The sequence below is a fragment of the Myotis lucifugus genome, unplaced genomic scaffold (genome assembly GCF_000147115.1).
Source record: "Myotis lucifugus unplaced genomic scaffold, Myoluc2.0 scaffold_30, whole genome shotgun sequence".
NCBI classification, from domain to species: domain Eukaryota; kingdom Metazoa; phylum Chordata; class Mammalia; order Chiroptera; family Vespertilionidae; genus Myotis; species Myotis lucifugus.
Genome location: NW_005871078.1, coordinates 8577431 through 8602101, shown reverse-complemented (window position 1 = coordinate 8602101; position 24671 = coordinate 8577431). Strand labels below are relative to the sequence as shown.

The 24671-nt window shown below is 36.1% G+C and overlaps 1 protein-coding gene across 2 annotated transcripts in view; it reads left to right on the top strand.

Moving 5' to 3' along the window:
• The window catches only part of CCDC91 (coiled-coil domain containing 91), a 317390-nt gene that overhangs the window by 260315 nt on the left and 32404 nt on the right, over positions 1 to 24671 (top strand). For both annotated transcript variants that reach the window (XM_023752314.1, XM_006086761.3), the window contains exon 12: positions 8632 to 8745. In XM_023752314.1, coding sequence (XP_023608082.1) covers positions 8632 to 8745 — 114 coding nt within the window. The remainder of the gene's footprint in view (positions 1 to 8631; positions 8746 to 24671) is intronic.

The following is a 24671-nucleotide window of genomic DNA, read 5'->3' as shown; positions in this document are numbered from 1 at the left end:
AATCCTAAGCTAGAACTGGAGACAACTGAGAATATCAATATACATTGTACAAACTCCAAAGGCTTCCTAGTTTGTGGCACCAGATATCTCTGGAAGTGAGAATGAAGATGAAGCTTCAAATGGAAGGAAAGTTTAAACATCTGTTTAATAAGTGGTTAGATTTCCACTCATTTTTTCCAATCCTGGCAGAATATTGAGATTCTCTGGGAACAAAAATAAAATGCAGAATCTCTGGACCAGGGACCATTAGGCACAGTTGAAGGCAAAGGTGCTATAATGAAATGGGGTTGGGAGGAGAGCAAGGTGAAAAGTTTTATGCTCATTGTTGAGAACCTTAGCTATTTTCCCCATCCCAGCTCTCAGAGTGCTGACAACCAGACAGGAAATTGGAAGATTCTTTTCTGAGGAATCTAGGCTGCTCAAGGAAAGAGACCTAAACATATTGGTATCAAAATTGCCCCAAGAAAACAACCCAGCCATATTACTCTGCTGTTCAGATCACAGTCCATAAACCACAGCTGCAAGCACAGAGATGTTACTCAGCACTTTCGGGCTCTACTCTGTAACCAAGAGCAAGTAGTCAAATAGAACAGTCACGTTCTCATGAAAAGCAGAATAAAACAGATGCTGTGGAGACATGAAACGTTAAAAAAATTATCATTAATTTCCTCAGAGGTAAGAGAAGATTTTACATCTATGAAACAGGAAAAGAATGCTATTTTTAAGTCAAATGAAAACATTAGAAATTTAAAATATGGTAGAAAGTTAAAAACTAAAACAATAATCAGAAGATAAAGTTATAGAAGTCTTCCAGAGAAAAGGCTGTAAAAATACAAAGAAATGGAAAACATGAGTGTAAAGATCAGAAAAGTAGGCACTCCACTCAGGTGATTGATTAACTGAATAATAGGATTTGGGGAACTAAATGGAATGCAGAAATAATTTGTAATCATTATTACTATTATGATTACTACTATTAAAGTAAAATCTCCCAGAATTGAAGGACATGAGCTTCAGGATTATAAGATATGAATTTCTAGGTAGGCCTACAACCAGGTTTGTCAAGAATATTTTGAGAAAGAGGGCTAAATACATAAATGTTCTCATAGAACAACAACCTTTAAAACTGCAGAAATTTCCAAGCTGGAAATCCACACTTAACCGAATAAATCAAATGAGAGAGTAGAATAAAGGCATTTTTCAGACAAAGGAGATATTAAAACTTTACTTCCCATGTGCCTTTTCTTAGAAATATGGAGGGAGGTTCTTTATCAAAACAAAGGAGTAAGCCAAAAAAGAAGAATCCCATGGTATTTAGAAAGCTGGAGAGAGTATTTAAGAGAGGTATAGTGAATACCCAGAAGTATGCATGAGGGAGATCCCAAAATAGACAGCTATATAACAGCTAGAGAACAACAAATCCAGTTTGGAGATACATCTCCAAGAGGATAAACATAATAGAATTTCTGATATCTTTGAAAATATTGAGTACATATTTAGACAATTAGAATTTGGAAATCAATTGATAGCACACATTTGCTCAGGCCAATATAATGTGGCTTTAGTAACACTGTATCATTTCTGAACCCAAATCTTAAGAGACCTTACATTCTTTTGCTCTTTTGCAACTCTGTCCAGCAACTATGTGAAAAATCCTGAGCTAGTCTGCTGGAGAACGGGAGACCACAGGAAGGAGAAACAGGCTATACTATCTGATTCCATTCTAGTAATAGTAGCCAAATCAACCCCAGCTCTCATTAAGATCCTTGAGTGAAAGAAATAGACTTATAGGTCCAGGAAGTTCAGAGTCTCAAACAAGAGGAACCCAAAGAGTCCCACACCAAGACACATCGTAATTAAAATGCCAAGGATTAAAGACAGAGAGAGAATCTTAAAAGCAGCAAAAGCAGTTACCTACAAGGGAACACCCATACGACTGTCAGCTGATTTCTCAATAGAAACTTTGCAGGCCAGAAGGGAGTGGCAAGAAATACTCAAAGTGATGAATAGCAAGGACTTCCAACCAGTAACCTTGTATTTGGCGCAAACAACCAATATTAGTCTAACCAGCGAAGCTATCATTTAGAATTGAAGGTCAGATAAATAGCTTCAGAGACAACAAAAAGCTAAAGGAGTTCATCACCACCAAACCAGTATTACATGCGATGTTGAAAGATATTCTTTAAGAAGAGGAAGAAGAAGAAAAAGAAAAAATATGAATAATAAAATGGTAATAAATATATATCTATTAAAACAAATGAACAAGAAATCTAATGAACAAAATAAACTGGTGAATAAAATAGAATCAGCAGCATGGAAACATGGAATAGACTGACAAATCTCAGAGGGAAAGGGAGGCGGGCATGGGAAGAGATTAACCAAAGATCTTATATGTATACTAGAGGCCTGGTGCACAGATTCATGCACCAGTGGAGTTGCTCAGGCTGGCCTGGGACCCCTTGGGATGTTGGAGAGCCGGTTTCAGCCCAATCCCTACAGGCCAGGCCGAGGGACCCCACTGGTGCATAAGTCCATGTATAGGACCGGCTTCAGCCCAATCCCCATAGGCCAGGCCAATGGACCCCACCAATGCATGAATCCGTGCACTGGGCCTCTAGTATGCATATAAGATCTTTGGTTAATCTCTTCCCGCCCTCCCCACTTCCCTCTAAGATTCATCAATCTATTCCATGTTTCTATGCCTGTCTTGAGCATCTGCCCCCTGGTGGTCATTGTTCATCATAGCTACTGGTTGGAAAGTTGCTTAGGCTTTTATATATATAGATATGAATTACCTATGGACCCAGACAATAGGGTGGTGAAGGCCTGGGGTGGGGTGGGAACCAGGAAGAGGGGGATAATGGGGCAGAAAAAAGGAGGACATCTGTAATACTCTCAACAATAAAGATTTTAAAAAAATAGAAAGTCAGTTAACTAAAACAAATGGTTGCAAATACTCATTTATTAATGCTGATATGAATGAGATTCTACATATTTCATCTTTTAATATGTCTTTTAAGATAGGGATTGCCATATACCTATGAGCAATGAGCATATGACTTTAATTGAGCATATTCATCATTTGACAAGCATTTTTAGAATTAGGTTCTATTAATATGTTCCTTTTAGCATGTAATTACAGTGCCAATTAATTCCAATTAAAGGTAGAGGAAAGTGTTTCAGCTGCACAGTAAATGGATTTGAAATATGGACATTTTATATTTGCATCAGTATCTGAAAAGCACTGATGGAACTGTAATTTGAGCTCATAAATTTGTGTAGGAATGGAAGTCTCACTTCTCTTTTTAACTTGATGCACAGGAAGTGTATAACGCAGTTGGACTACTTGTAATTCCAATACTCATTTTCTAAGGTGCATTTTCACAACTGTGTGAAACTTTTTTATATAATACACAATTAGATAATATGAATACTGTGTATAGAAACAAAAAATTACTAAAGTACACAGTTGTCCCAGAAAATGGATTACGGACTACAATGGATTATAGTCTACAGACCAGAATTGAGTTGATTGCTGAGATTTGGTCCATAAATAATTTGTGTTTACAATCCTTAACTAAATTATACAGATAAAAACAAATAACCACCAATAATTTATTTGTTCAGAATCATGTGGTTACTGAAATGAATGGTAGATTTAATGGTTACTAAAGCCTAACTATACTTTAAGCAATAAAGAGAAATTAAGAAATCTTGTACAGATATCACATAAGCATTTAGTCCTAAATGACATTTATCATGACTTGTTTAATTGTAACAGTATAGAAACTGACTCCAGTCATTCACTTTTTAAAAAATTAGTATGTAAAACTCTTTTCCATACTTAAAACTAGCTATATAATAATTTTTAGTATTTTCTTTTTACAATAACTCTTTATAGTTGAAAGTATTACATATGTCCCCCTTTTCCCCCCATTGACCTCCCTCTGGCCCGCCCCACCCCCTACCCCAGGCCTTTACCACTCTATTATCTGTGTCCATGGATTATGCATATATACATACTAGAGGCCCGATGCATGAAATTCGTGCAAGGGGCTCGGCCCTCACAGCCACAGTGGCTTGCCTTGGCCCTTGCAGCCCCGGCTTCGTCCAGAAGGACGTCCAGAAAGATGTCCGGCTGACCCGTGCTTTTATTATAGATAAGGTCTTTGGTTGATTACCTCCCACTATATGACTTCTTACATATATTTTTAGATAAAAATTTTAGTATATGTTTAGAAATGTAACTAAACATTTTAACAAATAAACCATAAGATATATGCAAATGGACGTTTTCCCCCAAACTACTTTAGAGCAGTGATTCTCAACTAGTGGTGATCTCATGAGTAAATGCCAAATATGCTGTTTAGCACAAGGCATCCCACCTCCAGCCCCAATAAAGAATTATCAATAGTGCTGAGGTTGAGAAACCTTTCCTTAGAGAATATACCATGTTCCAATATACCAATGGTGTGGCCATTACTAAAATAAGCTGGAATATAGTTTTTCAAAATTGCTTATTTGAATATGCTCATTGTGTCAAATCTTCATTCCTTGTGAGGTATATTTTATTTTGGACTAATTATGACTCATTGGGACAATATAGTTTATTCATGGAATTCAGTAAAGCATGCAGGCAGATATTCACAGGCAGTTGTATAAATGTGCACAAAAGTTTTATCTCCAATCCAGAATTTGGTTTGGTTTAGAAAATGGAAGGCTTTTCCAGCCTTGGCCAGTGTGGCCCAGTTGGTTGGGTGTTGTCCCGTGCACCGAAAGGTTGCTGGTTCAATTCCACATGCCTACATTGTGGTTTAGATGCCTAGTAAGGGACATGCAGGAGACAGCAGATCTCATATTGATGCTTCTCTCTCTTCTCTCTCTCCCTTTCCCTTCCTCTCTCTAAAAATCACTAAAAAAAACATATTTTAAAAAAAGAAAATGGAAGACTTAAACTTTCCTTTTGTATCATCCTACATAATAAAACCCTAATATGCAAATCGACTGAACAGTGGAATGACTGGTCGCTATGATGCACACTGACCACCAGGGGGCAGATGCTCAACGCAGGAACTGCCCCCTGGTGATCAGTGCACACCCAAAGGGGGAGCCCTGCTCAGCCAGAGGCCGGGCTCACGGCTGGAGAGCGCAGTGGCGGTGGTGAGAGCCTCCCCCACCTCCACTGCAGGTGGGTGGTAAGGAGCGAGGGGTCCCAGACTTTGAGAGGGTACAGGCTGGGCGGAGGGACCTCCCACCCCCCAGTGCACGAATGTCGTACACCAGGCCTCTAGTATTTAAAGGAATTTGTTTATTGACAAGTACTCTTTAAGGACGGATTGCAAAAACTTGACTCTCACCTAACACCCATTTGAGAGAAGAGAATCAAGAAAAACTTTCTTTGTAAATGGTTATTTGTCAGCTCAGAAATTAGGAGAGGAAGATCTAAAAAATGTGACAGATGAGCATGTAGCAGAAACTCTAACACACCCCAAAAATTTCAGTTTGAAGAATATATTAGATACTTCATATTTTTTCTGGATGTATTCTTTTTATTTAAATTGAGCATTTGCTGCCCTAGCTGGTTTGGCTCAGTGGATACAGCATCGGCCTGTGGACTGAAGTGTCCTGGGTTCAATTCTGGTCAAGGGCATATGCCTGGGTTGTGGGCTCGATCCCCAGTAGGGGATGTGCAGGAGAGAACCAGTTGATCATTCTCTCTCATCATTGATGTTTCTATATCTCTCTCCCTCTCCCTTCATCTCTGAAATCAATAAAAATATATATTTAAAAATAAATAAATAAAAAATAAATCGAGCATTTGCTTTCAGTCAAAGAATTCTGGTCAATTTTATTGAGATAACCCTTGCTAGATAGAAATTCTGATTGACATTTAATAGAGGACAGATCTTTTATTTTCAAAATAGGGGCCCAGTGCACAAATTCGTGCACCTTGAAAGGAACTGTGGGCCACGAGGCTGCCGTGGGCACAGGGGTAGGTCTCGGCCCATCCTCCTCACCCCCACCCAGCACCACCCGCTGCAGCCCCCGGTCCCCTGTCTGCTGGCAGCCCCACTCCCGCTGCCGCCGCTCCCACATGCTGATGACACCAGCCCCACTCGCACCCGCTGATGGTGCGGAGGGATTGTGGTCGGCACCAGCAGCGGGTGCAAGCAGAGCTAGCGCCATCAGCAGGTGTGAGCAGCGGCTGCTGGCCCTGATTGCCCATCAGGAGTAGGGGGAGGTGGAGAAGCCCTGAGGGGCGATCAGGGCCAGCAGCCGCTGCTCACACCTGCTGATGGTGTCAAGCGATCGGGGCTGGCGCTGGGCACCAGCAGCGGGTGTGAGCAGGGCTGGCGCCAGCAGCAGGTTCAAGCACCGGGCAGGACTGTGGTGCATGGGAGCAAAAAATTTTCAGTAACCACTAGAGGCTCGCCCCGATGACAGCAACCGGCACCCCGCCTTGGTCTGGCACCCCTGCTCACCTGCTCCACCATCTCACCGCGGCCAATGACCGCCATGTTCTGTGTGCAACCCCTGGTGGTCAGCACATGTCATAGTGACCAGTTGTTCGGTTGTTCTGCCATTCAGTCTATTTGCATATTAGGGTTTTATATATATAGATAATCCAAGTCTACAATCCTTACCTGCAGTTCTAAAATTCTAAACGTTCTGAAAACTAAGGATTTTTGTAACTCAGTTATTGGCAAAAACCTGAATTGGTGTGAAGCTATTTATATTTTTAATTTACCCACATAGTGTGAATATTCATTTCAGAAGTATTAATGTGATGTTTTTCAAGGGCCTTATTAATATATGCAATATTATTTGCCTTATAAAAATCTGAAAATTTTTAAGTTCCAAATTATCAACTATGAAACCAACAGGAATTTTAATTGTAGATGCTTTTAAGTAATCTTACTTGTCCTCATTTATTTCTTTTAAAAATTACTGTAGTTTTTCAACCTTTTAAAAATTATGGAAGCAGCTGAGTGTTTTATCATTTTATCAGTGGAACTAAAGGATGTTGAAAATAAAATACTAATTTTTAAAGTCACCATTAGAGGGATTTTCAGATTTTTTTTTACTGAATTTAGGAAATAAATCAGCAAAATGAAGGTGATAGCAATATTAAAAGTGGGAAGAAGACATGATTAAGGAAATGATAAGAGATAATGTATATATTGCCAATATTGCTATGAAAATGTTGAGTATCACATGATAATCTTTTTAAAATGTAGAATGAAATTAGATGTCATTCTTCCTCAAAATCTGGTAAACCTAAATGTAACCAAGGATATAAAAAAGCCATTTTCAGTGGAAAAAATTAAACAAAATGTCAAAAGCTATGACAGCTATTATATTCTATAGCCAAAATGATTCTACTTCTTGAAGTGATCTTAAGAAAATATATAACATGCATCACAAAGATACATATATGAATGCTCATCACTGATTTATTCTATTAAAAAAACAACCAAAATATCCGTGAGTAACAATTGGTGAAATAAGTTATATATCCCTGTAATGGAATATACATCATATTATAAAAGAATACATACTGGCTTAAAAATATTCAAAATCTATTTTAACTGAAAAATGCCAGTTTTAATTGTAGAAAATAGTATTTACAGTTTGCTCTCCAACTATGTGGTGTATATGTGTGTTGTTTTGTGTTCATATTTTTCTGTACTTGCAAATTTTCTACAGTAAATATGTTCAGAATAGGAAATTGTTAATATTTTATATTTTCTGAGTTATATATACATGTCTAAAATTAATTGGAAAAGCTACAAAATGAAGGAAATGTTACTGAGAAATTTCAAGACATTTTGTCATTGATTGCCTGTCCAAAAAAAAAAAAAAAAAAGGATGCTACCTATATAGATAAATGGAAGTTAAGGAAGTTTGTTTTGTGACATTTATCCAGTCATGAAACAATATTTTAGCAGGAAATAGTACCACTGTTTGAGATGTATTATATTTCTTTTTCAAAAGTTTAGGCCTTTTTCTCCTTGTCTGAAATTCTGAAATCTGGTGGGTACCTGATTATTATTTCAGTAAAATGGGGTGTACAATTTTCTCCCTAGATTTCTCATTTCAAATATTAGCACAGAGGGTGGAATTTTTACCTCTTATTCATGGTGTCCAGCTCTCAACATCTTAACCTGGCAGGAGAACCAAACGAGCTGTAAATCTTACCGCCCAGACCACACTTGATTATTGTATGATGGGAAAATTAAACGTGAATAAAACAGCTAGAGCATTAGGGTGTTCTTGGAAGAATAAACACAAGTTGGAAGTCTTATGTGGATAGTGCAAAGTACAGGAAGGCAATCAATCATGTAAACATCAAATGAAAGGTTGGTAAGGAAGCCATTGGAGTCTGTCAGGCGCTCCCTGCAATAAATGGCTCATTCCATTGCTTTCCCTTTCACTCAGTTTAGAAAAGTGCATTCTGTGGAATCTCTAACAGATCTCAAAATATTTTGTCAGTTCCTGGTCCTATTTAAAGACACGTTTTGCACAGAATGAGCTCAAACCATTGAAGAGGATTTTTAGTTGGTATAAAATGGACACAAATTTTGTCATAGTGCATACTTACATGACTTGTTTTCCTCCTCCCACAAACAGGAAACTGTTAAGGCTGCAATAATAGAAGAGCAAAAGCGCAGTGCAAAGGCTGTGGAAGAGGCAGTAAAAAGAACACGAGATGAATTGATCGAGTACATAAAAGAACAGAAAAGGGTAAGTTTCTCCTGAAGGGTTCTGATTTGTGCTTCCATAAACAGAAGCAGGAGCTTCTATACATATTTAAAATGTCCTTTGCCGTGTAATTTGGAATATCTATCTATGATTATTTTCTGATACAATATATATTCTAATAGTTATATCTATAGACATAAATCCCATCTGTCAACAAAAAAGCAACACAATAATTTCTTGCCACCATTTTAACTTTACACATGAGTAAAGATGGTAGTTTTAGATTATTTTTAAAGTAACATTGGTTTATAACATTATTTAAATTTTAGGTGTAAGATATTATAATTCAATATGTCTATATACTACGAGTTTACTACCAAAAGTCTAATTTCCATCCATATGACCCCCTTTATCCATTTCACCCTCCTCCACCCTTCTTTCCCGCTAGGAACCACCAATCTGTTGTCTGCCTCTCCATTTGTCTTTGTTTTATTTTGTTTTGCTTTTCTCATTTCACTTAAGTGAAATCATATGGTATTTGAATTTATCTGATTTATTTTACTTAGCATAGTACCTTCAAGGTCCATCTGTGTTGATGCAAATCGCAAGACTTTATTATGGCTCAGTAGTATTCCATTGTTTATACAGTTGACCTTTGAACAGTGGTGGGGTCAGGGTCACTTAACATTCTGCACAAATATTTGTGTATAACTTCTGACTCCCTAAAACCTAACTACTAAAATTCTATTGTTGACTGGAAGGCTTACTGATTACCTAAATAGTCGATCAAACACATTGTGTATGTTATATGTAATTATATACTATATTCTTACAATTAAGTAAGCAAGAGAAAATAAGATGTTATTAGGAAAATCATAGGAGAAAATTCATTTATAGTATTGACTGAAAAAGATCAGTGTACAAGTGGACACAAGCAGTTCAAACCTGTGTTATTCTCAACAGTCAGCTATGAATATTACTTCTTTATCTATTAACTCATCAGTGGACACTTAGATTGTTTCTGTATCTTGGTTATTATAAATAGTGCTGCAGGGAACATAGGGGTGCATACATCTTTTTGAATTAGTGGATTTTTTCCCCCAGAAACAGAATACTTGGATCATATGGTAGTTCTTTTCTTACTCTTTTGAGGAATCTTCATAGTGTTTTCCATAGTGGCTGTACTAATTTACATTCCTACCAACAGTGTATGAGGGTTTCCTTTTTCTCACGTCTTCTCCAACACTTTTTATTTCCTGTCTTTAGTGAGAGCAATTCTTACAGGTGTGAGAGGATATATAATTGTGATTTTGGTTTGCATTTCCCTAGTATTAGTGATGTTGAACATCTTTTCATGTGTCTGTTAGCCATCAGTACATTCAGATTTTGTACCCATTTTTCAATTGGATTGTTTGTTTTGTTGTTGAGTTGTATGAATTCTTTGTATAGTTTGTATATTAACCCCTTTTCAGATGTACAATTTTCAAATAAATTTTCCCATTCACTAGGTTGCCTATCATTTTGCTGATGCTTTCTTTTGCTTCTTATTTTGATGTAGTCCCATTTGTTTATTTTTGCTTATGTTTCCCTTGTTGGAGTCAAATCTACAAATAACACACTAAGACTGATGTCAAGGAGCTTATCACCCATGTTTTCTTCTATGAAATACATAGAAGAAAAGTTTTTAATATATTTTTATTATTTAGGATGTAAGATAGTGGTTTAATTTCATTTTTTAGCATGTGGCTATTCAGTTTTCCCAACACCATTCTTTGAAAATAACTTTCCTTTCTTCATTGTATGTTATTGGATCCTTTGCTGTAAATCAGTTGTCTGTATTCGTGTGGGTCTGTAATTGTATTATTTATTTGTGTTATAACTGTAAGCCTACTTTTGCCCATCTCATATGTTCATCTGAAATATTGTCTTGTAATTTTTCTTGTGTTTTGTCTTTTTCTGGCTTTGTTATCACAGTAATGTTGACCACATATAATGAATAAGGAAGCATTCCCTTCTCTTCAATTTTTTGGAATAGTTGAGAAGGATTGGTATTAAATTTTCTTTGATTGCTTAGTAGAATTCACCAATGAAGCAGTCTGGTTCTGGACTTTTGTTTTCTGGGAGGTTTTTTATTACTGTTTTAATCTGCTTACTCTAGTGATTGTTCTATTCATATTTTCTATTTCTTCATGATTCAGTGTAGGAAGATTGTGTGATTCTAAGAATTTATCTATGTTCTCTAAGTTTTCTCATATGAAGGCTTATAGCTGTTTATTGAAGTCAGCCGTGATTCTTTATATTTCTGTAGTATCTGTTGTAACTACTCTTGTTTCTGATTTTTATTTATTTGAGCTTTCTCTCTTTTTTTCTTAGTGAGTCTAGCTAAAGGTTGTCAATTTGTTTATCTTTTCAAAACACAAGCTCTTACTTTTATTGATTTGTTCTATCATATTTTAGTCTCTATTTTATTTATTTCCTTTGATTTCTTCCTTGAGCCAATTGTTTTTCAGTAGCATATTGTTAATCTCCATCTACTTGTGATTTTTCCAGTTCTCTTTTTGTAGTTGATTTGTATTTTCAGACCATTGTATTGGAAAAGATACTTGATATGATTTCAGTCTTCTTAAATTTATTGAAATTTGTTTTATTTTAGCATATGGCTAATGTGAGAATGTTCTGTGTGCATTTGAGAAAATTGTTTATTCTGATGCTTTTTGAATAGAATGTTCTGTATATATCTATTAAGTTCATTTGGTTTAATTTGTCATTTAAGGTTGAGGTTTCCTTTTATACTTTGTCTGGATGATGTAAATTCTATTAAACTCCCCTCTTATTATTGTGTTGCTGTCAATTCCTCCCTTGAGGTTTTTAATAGCTACTTTATATATTTTGATGCTTCTATGTTGGGTGCATTGTATTAATAAATATGTTTTCCTGATGGATTGTCACTTTTATCATTATATAATATCCATATTGGTCTTTTGTTACCTTTTTTGGCTTGAAGTCTATTTTGTCTTTGATAAGAATGTTTGTACCCACTTTCTTTTGACTAACATATGCTTAGAGGATCATCTTTAACCCATTCACTTTAAGCCTGTTTGTCTTTAAAGCTGAAATGTGTCTCTTGAAGGCAGCATATAGTTGGGTATTGTTTTATAAACTATCCAAGCACTTTATGCCATTGTCTTGTGAGTTCTAACCATTTACATGTAGGGTAATTATTGGTACAGGAAGATTTACTACTGCCATTTTATCTTTTGTTTTCTGATTATTCTGTATCTCCATTGTTTCATTTTCCTTTATTTTTGTCTGTCATTTTAGTTTGGTGGTTTTCTATGATGTTTTTCCTCAGTTTTTTTCTTTTTTTAATGTTTTGTGTCTCTGTTCTAGATGGCTTGTTTTTGTTTTTTTAAGTATGGTTACCATGAGGTTTGTATAAAACATCTCAGGAAGTGATATATTCTCAGAAAACTCTTCTTTCCATATATATTCTCAACAGTTTATTTGGAATCAAGATTTACCCTTTTTATCTTTTTTCTTTTAATAATTTATGGCCAGTCCTTATTGGGGCTTTGCTTTTAGACAAAAGATATATAACAGAGCAAATTCCGGTGGAAGGGTCCTGGTTAGGGCGTGTGTGGAAGGCAACCAATCGTGTGTCTCTTTCTCCATGTCTCTCCCCTTCCCTTCCACTCTCTCTAAAAAAATCAATGGAGGAAATAAATATCCTTGGGTGAGGATTAACAATAACAACTAAAAAATGAAACAGGATAAAATATCTGATGAAAGCACCAAATAATTACTAGTCTTTACAAATATATATTTAAGACCTATATACTCTTTTCTCCAAAACATTGATTTCTGTGTTTCAAAATAATTTGGGGGTTTGGAAATTTTTCACAAAAAAATAAGATATCTCAAAGCATATAAAGTAATATTTAGAAGAAACATGTTTTTTATCAAATTCATAATCCCCTTACCTCTTTCTAAACTACTAAACTAGGGCAGCTCATCTCTAGTTCTTAGATGGATTTCTCTTTGCATCAGAGAACACTTTTCCAGAACAAAAATTTTCTTCTCTTCTCTCCAGTTTTTTTTGTTTGTTTGTTTTTTGTTTTTTGTTTTCTTTATTGCTTAAAGTATTACCAAGAGTATTACATATGACTCCTTTTTTCCCCGCCCTTGACAATCCCCTGGCCTCCCCTACCCTCCAGTGTCTTATGTCCATTGGTTATGCTTATATGCATGCATACAAGTCCTTCGGTTGATCTCTTACCCCCCTCCCTCCTGCCCCCCAACCCTCCCCGGCCTTCCCGCTGCAGTTTGACAATCTGTTTGAGGCAGCTCTGCCTCTGTATCTATTATTGTTCATAAGTTTATAATGGTCTTTATTATCCATGAATGAGTGAGATCATGCTCTCCAGTTTTTTTAACTAGAGAGTCAACTTGAGATTTTCAACATTAGACACCTCAACAGCCCTATAGACCAGTGATGGCGAACCTTTTGAGCTGGGCGTGTCAGCTTTTGAAAAACCCTAACTTAACTCTGGTGCCGTGTCACATATAGAAATTTTTTGATATTTGCAACCATAGTAAAACAAAGACTTATATTTTTGATATTTATTTTATATATTTAAATGCCATTTAACAAAGTAAAATGAACCAAAAAAATGAGTTCGCGTGTCAAACCTCTGACACGCATGTCATAGGTTCGCCATCACTGCTATAGACCATGATTCCAACTGGCCTTACATTCCAGTCTGTGCAGTAATCCCCTCTTGAAGTTTTCAGTGATCTTTGAAGGAAGAAATCTAATGTTGTGTTAGTTCCTGTCTTTATATGTCTTTTGTCCTTAACATTCTTGCCTTTGACATCATCTTACCCTTAACAAGTTCTCTAAAAGACTGAAATGAAGACTCTTTTTTCCCCTTCAGTCTTTCACTTTTAATAGATAAAAAATAAAGAATGAAGAACAAAAATGCCTAACTTTCCAAATAAATTACATTTTACCCTTCCATATGCAGTGGGATCACAGATAATCATAAAGGATAACATACCTTTTTCTGTTTATTAGCAATCAAAAAGTTTCTTTGTTTTGATTTTTTTTTTTAGAGAGAGTAGAAGGAAGGGAGGAAAGGAGGGAGAAAGAAAGAGAAACAGCAGTGTGACAGAAATACATCAATTGGTTGCCTTTCCCTGCATGCTCCCCAACCAGGGCCAGGGATTGAACCTGTAACCCAGGTACGTGCCCTTGACCGGTATTCGAACCAGAGACCCCTCGGTCTGTGGGCTGACACACTAACCACTGAGAAACACCGGCAAGAGCACAATTAACAAGTTTTTAATCAGTTACCCTCCTTGTGAATATTCAAATTACACTTAGAATTAGAATTAAGATTGTATTAGAATTAAAATTAGAATTGTATTGAAAAAATGTTTTACTTTTAAATGCCACTTACCAGTTTTTTCTATCAAAGAAATCGTGTCACCGATCTTTACAAATACACACTATTCATTGGGTCTACATATCTTGGAGAGGTCAAAGTAGCTACCTGTATATGAATTAATTAATTGAATTATAATTTACACTGAAATTGCATCCTAAGTTTTTTTAGTAAGTTGAATACATAGTACTTGTACTGTTAGTCTAAATCAAATAATAACCAAAAATTAGTATCTAATCAAAGCATATATCAAGAACTTCTTAAATGATCAACCAAAAAAATAATTCAAATTAATAATGGATCAATTTCAGTGATAAAAGTTCCTTTCTTATAAGTATTCTAAATGATAGGTTTTTAAAAATCCCTCTGTAAAACCTTATCTTTTATCCAGGGGAAAAAATTACATTGAATACACAAATTTAGTATGAAATTAAAAAGCTAATATTTTGCAGCTTCAACTTTCATAAGTTTTCCATATCACTTAATGGAAAATGCATAATTCCTTAATGAATTTAGAATTCACCAATATAATTTGTACAATACGGAAGAAAAGTTAAACACAAAAATCTATAAAGATTTTAAAATATATTTGATTTGTCTGAGAATCACATAGGTACCTGCAAGTGTAGTTCTTTTGGTTTCATACTCCCTTGAATATTATAGCATCTAGATAAGGAAGGAGTTGCAAACCATAACACATGGGTCAAATATGGCTTGCTGCTTATTTTTTATAAGTAAAGTTTGATTGAAATAGCCGCATCCATTCATTTATGCATTGTTCTTTAGCTGGTTTCATGCTGTGATAGCAGAATGAGTAGTTGAGAGAGACCATTGGGCCCACAGCCCTTTAAAATATTTTTTTTTTAGTATGCCTCATTACAAGTAGACAATTGAAATTCCTTAGATCTATTCTGTAAAAGATTTCTTGATGCTAATTGCCAGATAAGGCATTATAATATATTCAATCTAGTCATTAGTGCCATAAACTTTATTTTAGACTGAAGGAGATTGTAGGGAAAAAACATATGATATGGGTTAAGACCACATCCCTTGACACTTCCCTAGGGAGGAAGAATTTGTGGTTCATAATGACCTATGGCCCTTGGATTAGAATGAAGTGTTTCAACCCATCCCACAAGTTTAGACTGTTATACATGAGCTTCCTATGAGAGAGGAAGTGTGAATAACATTCAGCAAGCAACAACTACTCACAGCCAAGCAGTGATTCCTAAAAAATAAAATCTCGTCCAAATGTAATAAAAGATTATTATTTTTCCTCTTAAGAACCTGAATGATGGCCTGTGTTTTCAAAATCACCTCCAGGAAAATAATCTTCATTTTAGAGGATCCTTTTAATTTAGATCTTTAGAGAGGAATGATATGTAATTACCACCTTTACTTAAAATGTCTTATGGTCAAAGCATTATCAGAATTTCTTAATTGTAAAAGGACTCATTTAATCCAATTTTGCCACAATATTCTTGAGTGTTTACATCTCAAACTATTTATTAAAAGGCAATATTTGGCCAAAATGAACTCTAGTTTCTGATCAGTTCTACAGTTACTTGAATTTAAAAAAATAACATGTCAGAATTATTTCGTCCTTTAAAATATATCTAAATACACAAGTCATTACAAACAAGTTTTTTACATAGCAAATTAAGAAGATTGAATCATAATCCCAAAATTTTTTGTTGAAAACTTTTCTTTTTGTTAAGTTTGAAGTTATGTTGGCTTGCAGAAGTATTTTAAAATTAATTTTATTCTATTTTGGCATAGAGTTAAACAGTATGACCCCAGTCTGACACTTAACTTTAGTGGGTCTCTGTTCTTAATACTGTCTGTTAGGTAGAAAGAAGAAATAATTGTCATTTGTAAGAAATATGCAATAATTAAACAATAACAATTCAGGCTTTGCACTAATATCTATCAAAATTTCTTATAAAACATTTATAAATATAACTTTCTCTTACGTACTTTAAATAATTGGACTATAGAAATTATGTCTGTAGGATGGTAGGCTTACTGCATAATTGGTTAATATTCTTTTAAACTATCCTGAATACTTATGAATATCTGTTGCTTCCCATTTTTTTACTTGCTTTTCAAGTATATAAAGAGTTAAGAAATTAGTTGTTTGTCATTTGTGCTTTTTAAATGAAACTCTTGAAATGACTATTTTATTTTGTTCTATTATCAAAATATCTTTCAATAGAAAGGAGATGGTATTATTACTAAAAGACGCTTTATAGTTTTTAAATTTGATCTCTGATTTATTGTATAGTTGTTTTTTATCATATATATATATCTCCTCAGCAATCAGATCTTTCCTTTGAAAAAATAACAATTTGGTTTGTAACTAATAGTGTCTTGGAAACAGCATGAAAAAAATCATTTTCTAAGAGATGTGGTATTTTTCTTCTCATGTGAAAACAGAGAAAACCTTATTGACATTCTATTCAGTGCTGATTCATATGCACCACCATGACCTCTTTGTGCCCCTGTCTTGCTAACTCTTTAAAGGAAGTCCAATTATTTAATATATGTGAACTCTCGCCTGTAACAGAGGAAGAAGATACATCATTTATTATCACCATACTGTTTTTAAATGAAATCCACTAGCTTATGGGTGAGTCACATGTCTGACTTAGTCTTTTACTAAATTGTCAGACTTTGACTAAATTGTTAGACTATATTTATTTTTTTAAACAAGGAATATTGTTTTAAAAAATGGGTATTCAAGACCAATTTTGCCAGCACTTCTTTTCCTTCTCTGGAATTGATGTAGCAGTGTACATCTCTTCTTGTTCTTTCTCTTTTTAAAGATAGTTAACCTCCTATATTAATTTCCTAGCAATTTTTCATTCATTGCTCTCATCATTGATTGAGATTCCATGATCCTCGGTTTTATACATAAGGTTTCAATATTCACATCGGTTTTCCCCCTAGAACTAATTTTTATCATTGCATCCCTTTATCAGAGAATTTCTGCTTAACCTCATATTAAGATCCTATAAATATTTGACAGATTGTTGGTCTTTGAAAACTGTATATTTTGTTTTTAAATTCAGATTGAAATTCTAATTTTAAGTAACAAGCTGACTTTGACTGGTTAAGCAGAAAGGGGAGTTATTTATTAAGAGTTATTTATATGGGAGAAACAGGCTTTGAAGCTCAGCTTCCAGAAGCAAAACCCAAATCATGACATAGGATAAACCTGATGAGGAAACCTCATTGCTGCTGCTTCCCCACCAACCACTGAAGAAAACTGTGGTTGTTTCTACTTCCCCACTCCTGTCACCTGTCTGTCACTCCATCTCACAACTTCTGCTTCTCCCAAAGGCCAGTCACTGCCACCACCCTCACCAGCAAAGACAGTACCACGTGAGTTTCACTCTTCAAATTTGGGGAAACACTGAATGGAGAACTTTGATCACATGCCTACCTACTAAGCACAAAAGAAGCTAAGAAAACCCTCACATGCTAGCTTGCAATGAGTAATCCCCCTGATGGGTTAAGAGTTTTCAAAAAGTGCCAAAAGAAGAAAATATGAGAAATGTATACTGCCATACATGGCCATTCAACATTAGTATACACCTTTTGCTAATACTTAGAGGCTTAAGTACACCCTTCTTCCATTCTTAAACATAGTAACAGTAACATCAACAAAAATAGTAATAAAACACTTTAACTACCTTTTATAAAACAAAACATGCTTACAAGGTGACTGGCCTGAAGTCTCTTGTGGCAGCCAACTACAGCGTGTGTACTAGTAAGTGATCTGATCATGCAACATCTGCTGTCAGAACCTTCTTGTGTCTCATTTCACATATGTCGCAGTCACTTACTGTAGCTTGCTACTGAGCATGCCTGATTTAAAAGTCCGGTGAGCCTAGTCAGCTTGGCTCAGTGGTTGAGCGTTGACCTGTGAACCAGGAGGTCACAGTTCGATTCCTGGTGGGGCACATGCCTAGGTTGCGGGCTCAGTCCCCAATGTGGGGTGTGCAGGAGGCAGCCTATCAATGATTTTCTCTCATCATCGATTGTTTCTATCTCTCTCTCTCCCTCTCCCTGCCGCTCTGAGATCAATAAAAATATATTTAAAAGTCAGGTGAATCAGCTAAAACCAAGTTCATTTTAGACAGATCAGGTCACATTTGTTTTACAGTCAAATATACAAACTCTAATAGCACTTAGTGGGATAAATGCTGCTTTTCAAAGGGACCAAAATTTCCTGTCTGATGACTTTGTTACCAAACCTTAGAGATCTCTGCTGCAGTTCCTCTATACAACTACCACAGACAACACCGCAAGCATGTCAAACTCGCATCCTGCCAGCTGCAAGTTTGACATGCTTGCGCATCCTGATAAGTTATCAATAGTTCTAACACCAGTTGAATTTGTTGGTCACAAAGACCAGGTAGATGACCCGTAGCCTGGACTTTTTTTTACTCTGGGTTTCACTCACAGCTAGAGGCTTAAGGGGCACTTCATAAGTAGGTCAAAACAGGATTGCTAGGGTGATACATATTACCTTCAAAGAGGTCCACAGAGCACTATTGCTTCTTTCCTAGCTGCAGGAGGTGCAAGTGCAGAAAGTTACCTTTAACTTTGTAGCCATGCTCAAGATTACTGGACCCTCAGAACTTCACTAAGGAGTAGTTCTAAAATATTCATGTGATGTATCTCACACCTTCTTGCACTCGCACGGGACTCATAAATATGTTTTATGTACCTTTTCTTTACAAAAAAATCTTGAGTACTTATTACTTCCTGCTTTCCAGGTCCTGGCGACATATGTCTTCATGTAGTTGTCCTGTGTGATGGTGAGACAGTAATGGTCTTTGTGAAATACACTGTGGTTCAGAGCCAAATAATTTATATAACCCTGGGATAAAACAGTTTCTTGTTCTGCCTGTCATGAAAACAGCTGTTATAGGTGTTCTCCATCTTTGGGATAGAGGGGAAAAAAGCTTTTGCCAGATTAATAGTCATACACCTGGTGCTAAGAGCGCTAGTAAAGAATGTACCTCTGCAACCGCAGCTGTGTTTGACATCACTGTCTGATTAATTCTCCAGCCATCTATTCTCCTTCTCCAGTGCCAGCTGTGTGTTTAGGGCCCTACTGGGCTGCATATGAGGCAGATTCGGTTAAACTCCATTCATCATTTGATTCCCACAGGCATCTTTTCTGATCACTAGTCCACAGTGGTATTCTAGATCCCCAGTTTTAGTGTTGGTAACACAACATTGCCCAAAAGACCTGGAATTTTCCTTTCTCCAGTACAGTTACCTTGCTGAGGAAGGCCAAGTTGATAGTTTACAGTTGATACCTATGATGTCATCACAAGGACTTGCATTCTTTCCTTCACTCATAAAAAAAACCTCTGGGTCTCTGAATGGACTTAGGACTAGAAATTGGAAAAGACATTTCAAATTTTTATTGCAATGGCTCAAGTCAGGCCTCCAGTTTTCAAACCTAAACCTTACAGCTTTACTACATTGGAGCATTTGCCTGCCTATATGTTTGGTCCATACGGATCATCTGATCAAGTAGCCAAAGCCAATGGTCACTGCAGGTCAAAGAATTCTGATTACAGCTTAGTTCTGCTCGCAATAACAGTAACCATTTCCTCCTGCCTCGTGCATATAAGTGCTGCTACCTGACTCTGCCACCTCAGCATCCCATTATCTACATTGAAACAGCATTACCCATGAGCACTCCTGGCCTATAGAAGATGGACAGTGTTGTTCACTGATGCTGGCTTTTCCCTCCCAGGGAACATGTTGGGGAGCAGCTCTTGACTGTGTGGTTCTTGCCTCAAAGTGAGAATTTAGGATTGTGAGCATTTCATTGTTCTAAAGCTGCCCTGTGCAATTAGAACCAACTAATGTTGTCTGAATTCTTCATATTGTTGTCTACGTTGCTTGCCTTCTTTGGTCACTTCATTTCAGGAGACTAGAGTTAATAATCTTTACTTTGTTACTACATATAATGGGCTGCTAGATTATACCTTTTATTTTTTTTAGAAAAGCTATCAGCCTTTACAGAATCTGATAACTAATCAGAGATCTCTCTGATTTTCCTGAGGTTATATTGCTTTCAACAACTTCTAGCAGCCATTTAATATCCACCAAGGTTCTTCCCTTAAGCAGCAAAGATGTCTCTGGCTAGTTGTGCAGCAAAGTTCATTAAAAAGAAATTGAGTAGTTGACCAAATTGTTGAGACCTGGAGAACTAGGATCAAGGTTAAGCTTCCAGAAACAATACCAAAAACTACACCTCAAAACTTGCTTAAAGCTACGTCTCCCTTTGCTGCAACATTCCCATCAAGCTTTATGAGAACCCGCTGCTTAACACTGTGATGCCAACAGTCGAATGCTTCACATCCTTATGAAGAAAACGGATGCTGTAGCGAGCCTCCTTCCTCTAATTGCTTACTTCTGATTCATTGACTGATTAGTGGATCCTTGGGAGTAGAGCAGGCTAGGTAACTCCATGTTCTGGGTTTTACCTAGGGAAGTCTTACCTCATAAGGCTAGACATTCATCAAACCTAGAAAGGGTATCAAAAATTAGAGAAGGTTACAAATGGCCACTACATACTTTTAGAATTTTTTCCTAGTTGCTATGGTTACTGTAGAAATATTTTTCCAGCTTTTTGGTCTCTTGGCTAATTCTAAAAAAATCCTTTGAAGTTAAACTAGATGAGTTTCATTCCTACTAACGCAGGGTTTTAGCAACCACCAGGTTCATGTGTCATCTTGTAGAAATTTTGCCACTTGGACACCACTATTTCATTATTTTACAAATAATCTGAGGTTTGTGCAGTCATGCCTAAATTATGTGACACTATTTAAATGATATGCAATATTTTGGGTAGGTAAGGTTTTGTTTCCATGTACGCATGCTAAAAATAGATAATTTTAGAAGGTATATATTAATATATTTTTTAAAGTGCTGTGTTTTAGTTATTAAATTGTTGTGAGTCAATATCAGTTTGCCCCTAATAATTCAGGGATATCTTATGTACATTGGATATAGCACTAGTTTTTATAGAATGATGGCCACAAAGGTTAGCAAAGTAAAAAGAGCTTCAATACCTGTTTTTCTACTGAATTTGCCTAAATTAAATTTTAGTTGTCTTTTGTGTCCTTGGCACCCTCTTTGTTCTCTATATTTCACACTCTTATCAGTGGGTCTGTTTCTTCTACCCTCCTCTCCTTTTTCTTACCATCCAACCTGTTATCCATAGCATCTGCTGTTTTTGCAACTCTGATTTCAGGTGTAAGACTGAAGAAAACATTGAAAAACTAGATAGCAAAGTACTGTTTATCAAATTAAGTCATATATGTTCTGAGTCTGTAAAAGAAGAGGCTTCAGTCCTTATGACTGTTTTCACTGGTCCTTTTCACTTCTGTCATCCTTTGAGATTTTGGGTTGTTACAGAAGATTACCGCTGCTTAAAACCTGGTTGTTAGTCTAGAACAGTGGTCGGCAAACTCATTAGTCAACAGAGCCAAATATCAACAGTACAACGATTGAAATTTCTTTTGAGAGCCAAATTTTTTAAACTTAAACTATATAGGTAGGTACATTGTTATCAACTTAATTAGGGTACTCCTAAGCTGGCCTTTGCTAAAAACATCCTCATTCTGATTGAGGTACGTTCGCTGAGGTCGACCCCTTCCAACTCTCCCATCCACATTCGTCTTGTATACTTGTTTAGTCTATCTCTTTTCGTTCATCCTCTCTATATGTCCACCCCCCACTTCTTCTAACGCCACTTCTTCAAAATAGACTCACCCAGGCCAAAAACAGACTTCTGCGCATGGGCCACGAAGTTTCAATCGCACTGTACGTGCGTTCCCGCACGTGGTATTTTGTGGAAGAGCCACACTCAAGGGGCCAAATAGCCGCATGTGGCCTGCGAGCCGCAGTTTGCCGACCACTGGTCTAGAACATTGTTATACCAGTAAGTTTCAACATTAGATCTCTCCAACCCATTTGAGTCTTTTTCAAATGAAGTTTCTAATGTAGATGACTTTCTAACCATGTGATTTGAAGTACAGTATTTTAGGATAAATTCTGTATCTAACATTCAGTGTACATTGGGATTGAATCATTAAATAATTAATGACTTTCTTGTCACCAAGATTTTTCATATTTTCATATTTGTACATGTATGATGTGATTGTTACCTTATATCAGGAACATATTTATCCTAGTTTCTTTGCCATTTTACAAGAATTTTAATGTCTGATTTTTATTCATCTGTGAAGATATTTGGCATATAATATACCTTTGTTGTTTAGTTTTTTCTTTATAGTTAAGTATACTTATTCACTTAAAATTTAGTGTGACTATAACGTATTCAGCACTTTGCTTTTGTCCTCAATATTTATTCCATTCCTGTGGTTCACATTTTCCTTTTCTTATATATCATGTGTTGAAAATGAAAATATCTTGTCTGGGATGGAGTTTAGCCACTGGACTAAACAAACAAGCTCTCCTTCTGCTCTTAGTTTATTTTAGTGCTTAAATTACTGAAAAATCATGTTAATAAAAAAAGTTTTCATCTACCTTTTTTATTGTATACTTTCATAGTAAAAATATTTTCCTTTCACCTCTCCCACCAAATGCAACTTTTTCACTCAGATTTCTTTTATATTTAAAACTCCCACATCAGTAGTCATGAGATAGTGAAAGTAGCATGACATTCAAGAATTTTAAGTCCTTGAATTTAGTGAAAGAAATTAAGCCACTTGAACAGTTTCTAAACCTCAGAAGGAATCTATGATAGGCTACTTAGGGTATGTTCTTCTCACTTTAGTGGGAGAAGCAGAAGAGAGAAAACCCAAGCATGTAAACACTTGCCAGTTTCTGATTGTGTCATGTCTCTGACATCTGTCAGCCAAAGCAAGTCGCATGGCCAAACCCAAGGTCAAAAGGCAGAGAGGTACATTCCACCCACCATGAGGCCAGCATGTTGCACGGTCAAATGTAATGTCAATAGAGTGGAAAAGTCTATTCCTCTCTTGGAAATAGGGAGAAAGAATGGATGAGTAGTGGCTGAACAATAATTTACTCCACCATACCACCCAATCTAAGTTAGCTACCCTCTCTCCTACACCTTTACTTTAGCATATTACTACTCTGTTTTATTTTTTCTTAACACTTATCGTTATCTGAAACTATGTTAATAGTTTGTTACATTTTCAATCAATCAACAAATATTATCAAATACCTAATATGTGTTAGGTGGTACTCTACTAATAGGGATAAATCGGGAAGTAAGGCAAAAGTCCATGCTGTCTGTCTCCACTAATATATAAGCTCTGACACAGAAAAGACCATTCCTATTTTGTTCACTATTCTATTTTCAGTATCTAGAATAATCCTGGCACATAGCACAGGTTCAATAAAATTTGTTCCAGGAATGAAGGAATTAGATCCCATGCTCATTAAGCAACTTTCTGACTGTGACTTGTGACTTGTTTACAACCTAGGGAGTTTTTATAGTCAGTTTTGTGAACTTGAGTTACTCCAAGTCTTCTCTTGAGGGAAAGATCTATGCTTAGTATTTTGGCAAACCTGGGATTGATACCTGCACAGCTGAAAACCAACCCTTAAATGTAGTCATCCTGAGAAACTTCTTAAGAACTAGACACCATTGGCTAAGTATACATTTAATTCCCTTGTAAATAGTACAGAATATTAAAGGTAATGCATTTTTACATGGAATATATGACACCCAATGTCTCATAAGGTTCTGCTCACTTTAGATACATTATATTCTTTGCCTCAAGATTTCTACCCACAGTAGTTTTGATTATTAAATATTAGTCCTTTTCTGTTAGGTTTATACATGGCAAGTACAAAGAGTCTGGTGAAGAGCTAAATTCATTTATAGATACCATTGCTACGTTTTGAGTCTTGAAAATCCATGCTACTCATTTGCTCTGGGCTTTTAAAGCTCTGTTTCAAGAACTTTGTCTTGCCTGGCCAGTGTGGTTTAGTGGTTGAGCATCGACCCATGAACCAAGAGATCAGTGGTTCAATTCCTGGTCAGGGCACATGCTTAGGTTGTGGGCTCCATCCCCAGTAGGGGGTGTGCAGGAGGCAGCCAATTGATGTTTCTCTCTCATCTATCTCTCTATCCCTCTCACTCCCTAAAATCAATAAAACATATTTTTTTAAAAGAACTCTGTCTCAGAGCATGTATATACTATATAAAACCAAGCAAAAACTTAACAAGATTGTCCAAATAGATCTGTTCCATAGGGATTTGAACTGCATTATCAATAGTCAACACAGGAATGTTCCCCACCAACATCTCTGAAGCTATAATTGTTTTATTTTTACACTAAACCTATTAGTGTCTGATAGTATATGGTCTGACCAATCTCACATTTCAGACAAAACTAGACATACCAATTCTCATATATACTTTAGGTTCTTAGAATTTTTTTCATTCTCTGGGCTATGAAAAAAATTTGATGTCATTAACATAGTCATCCAAGT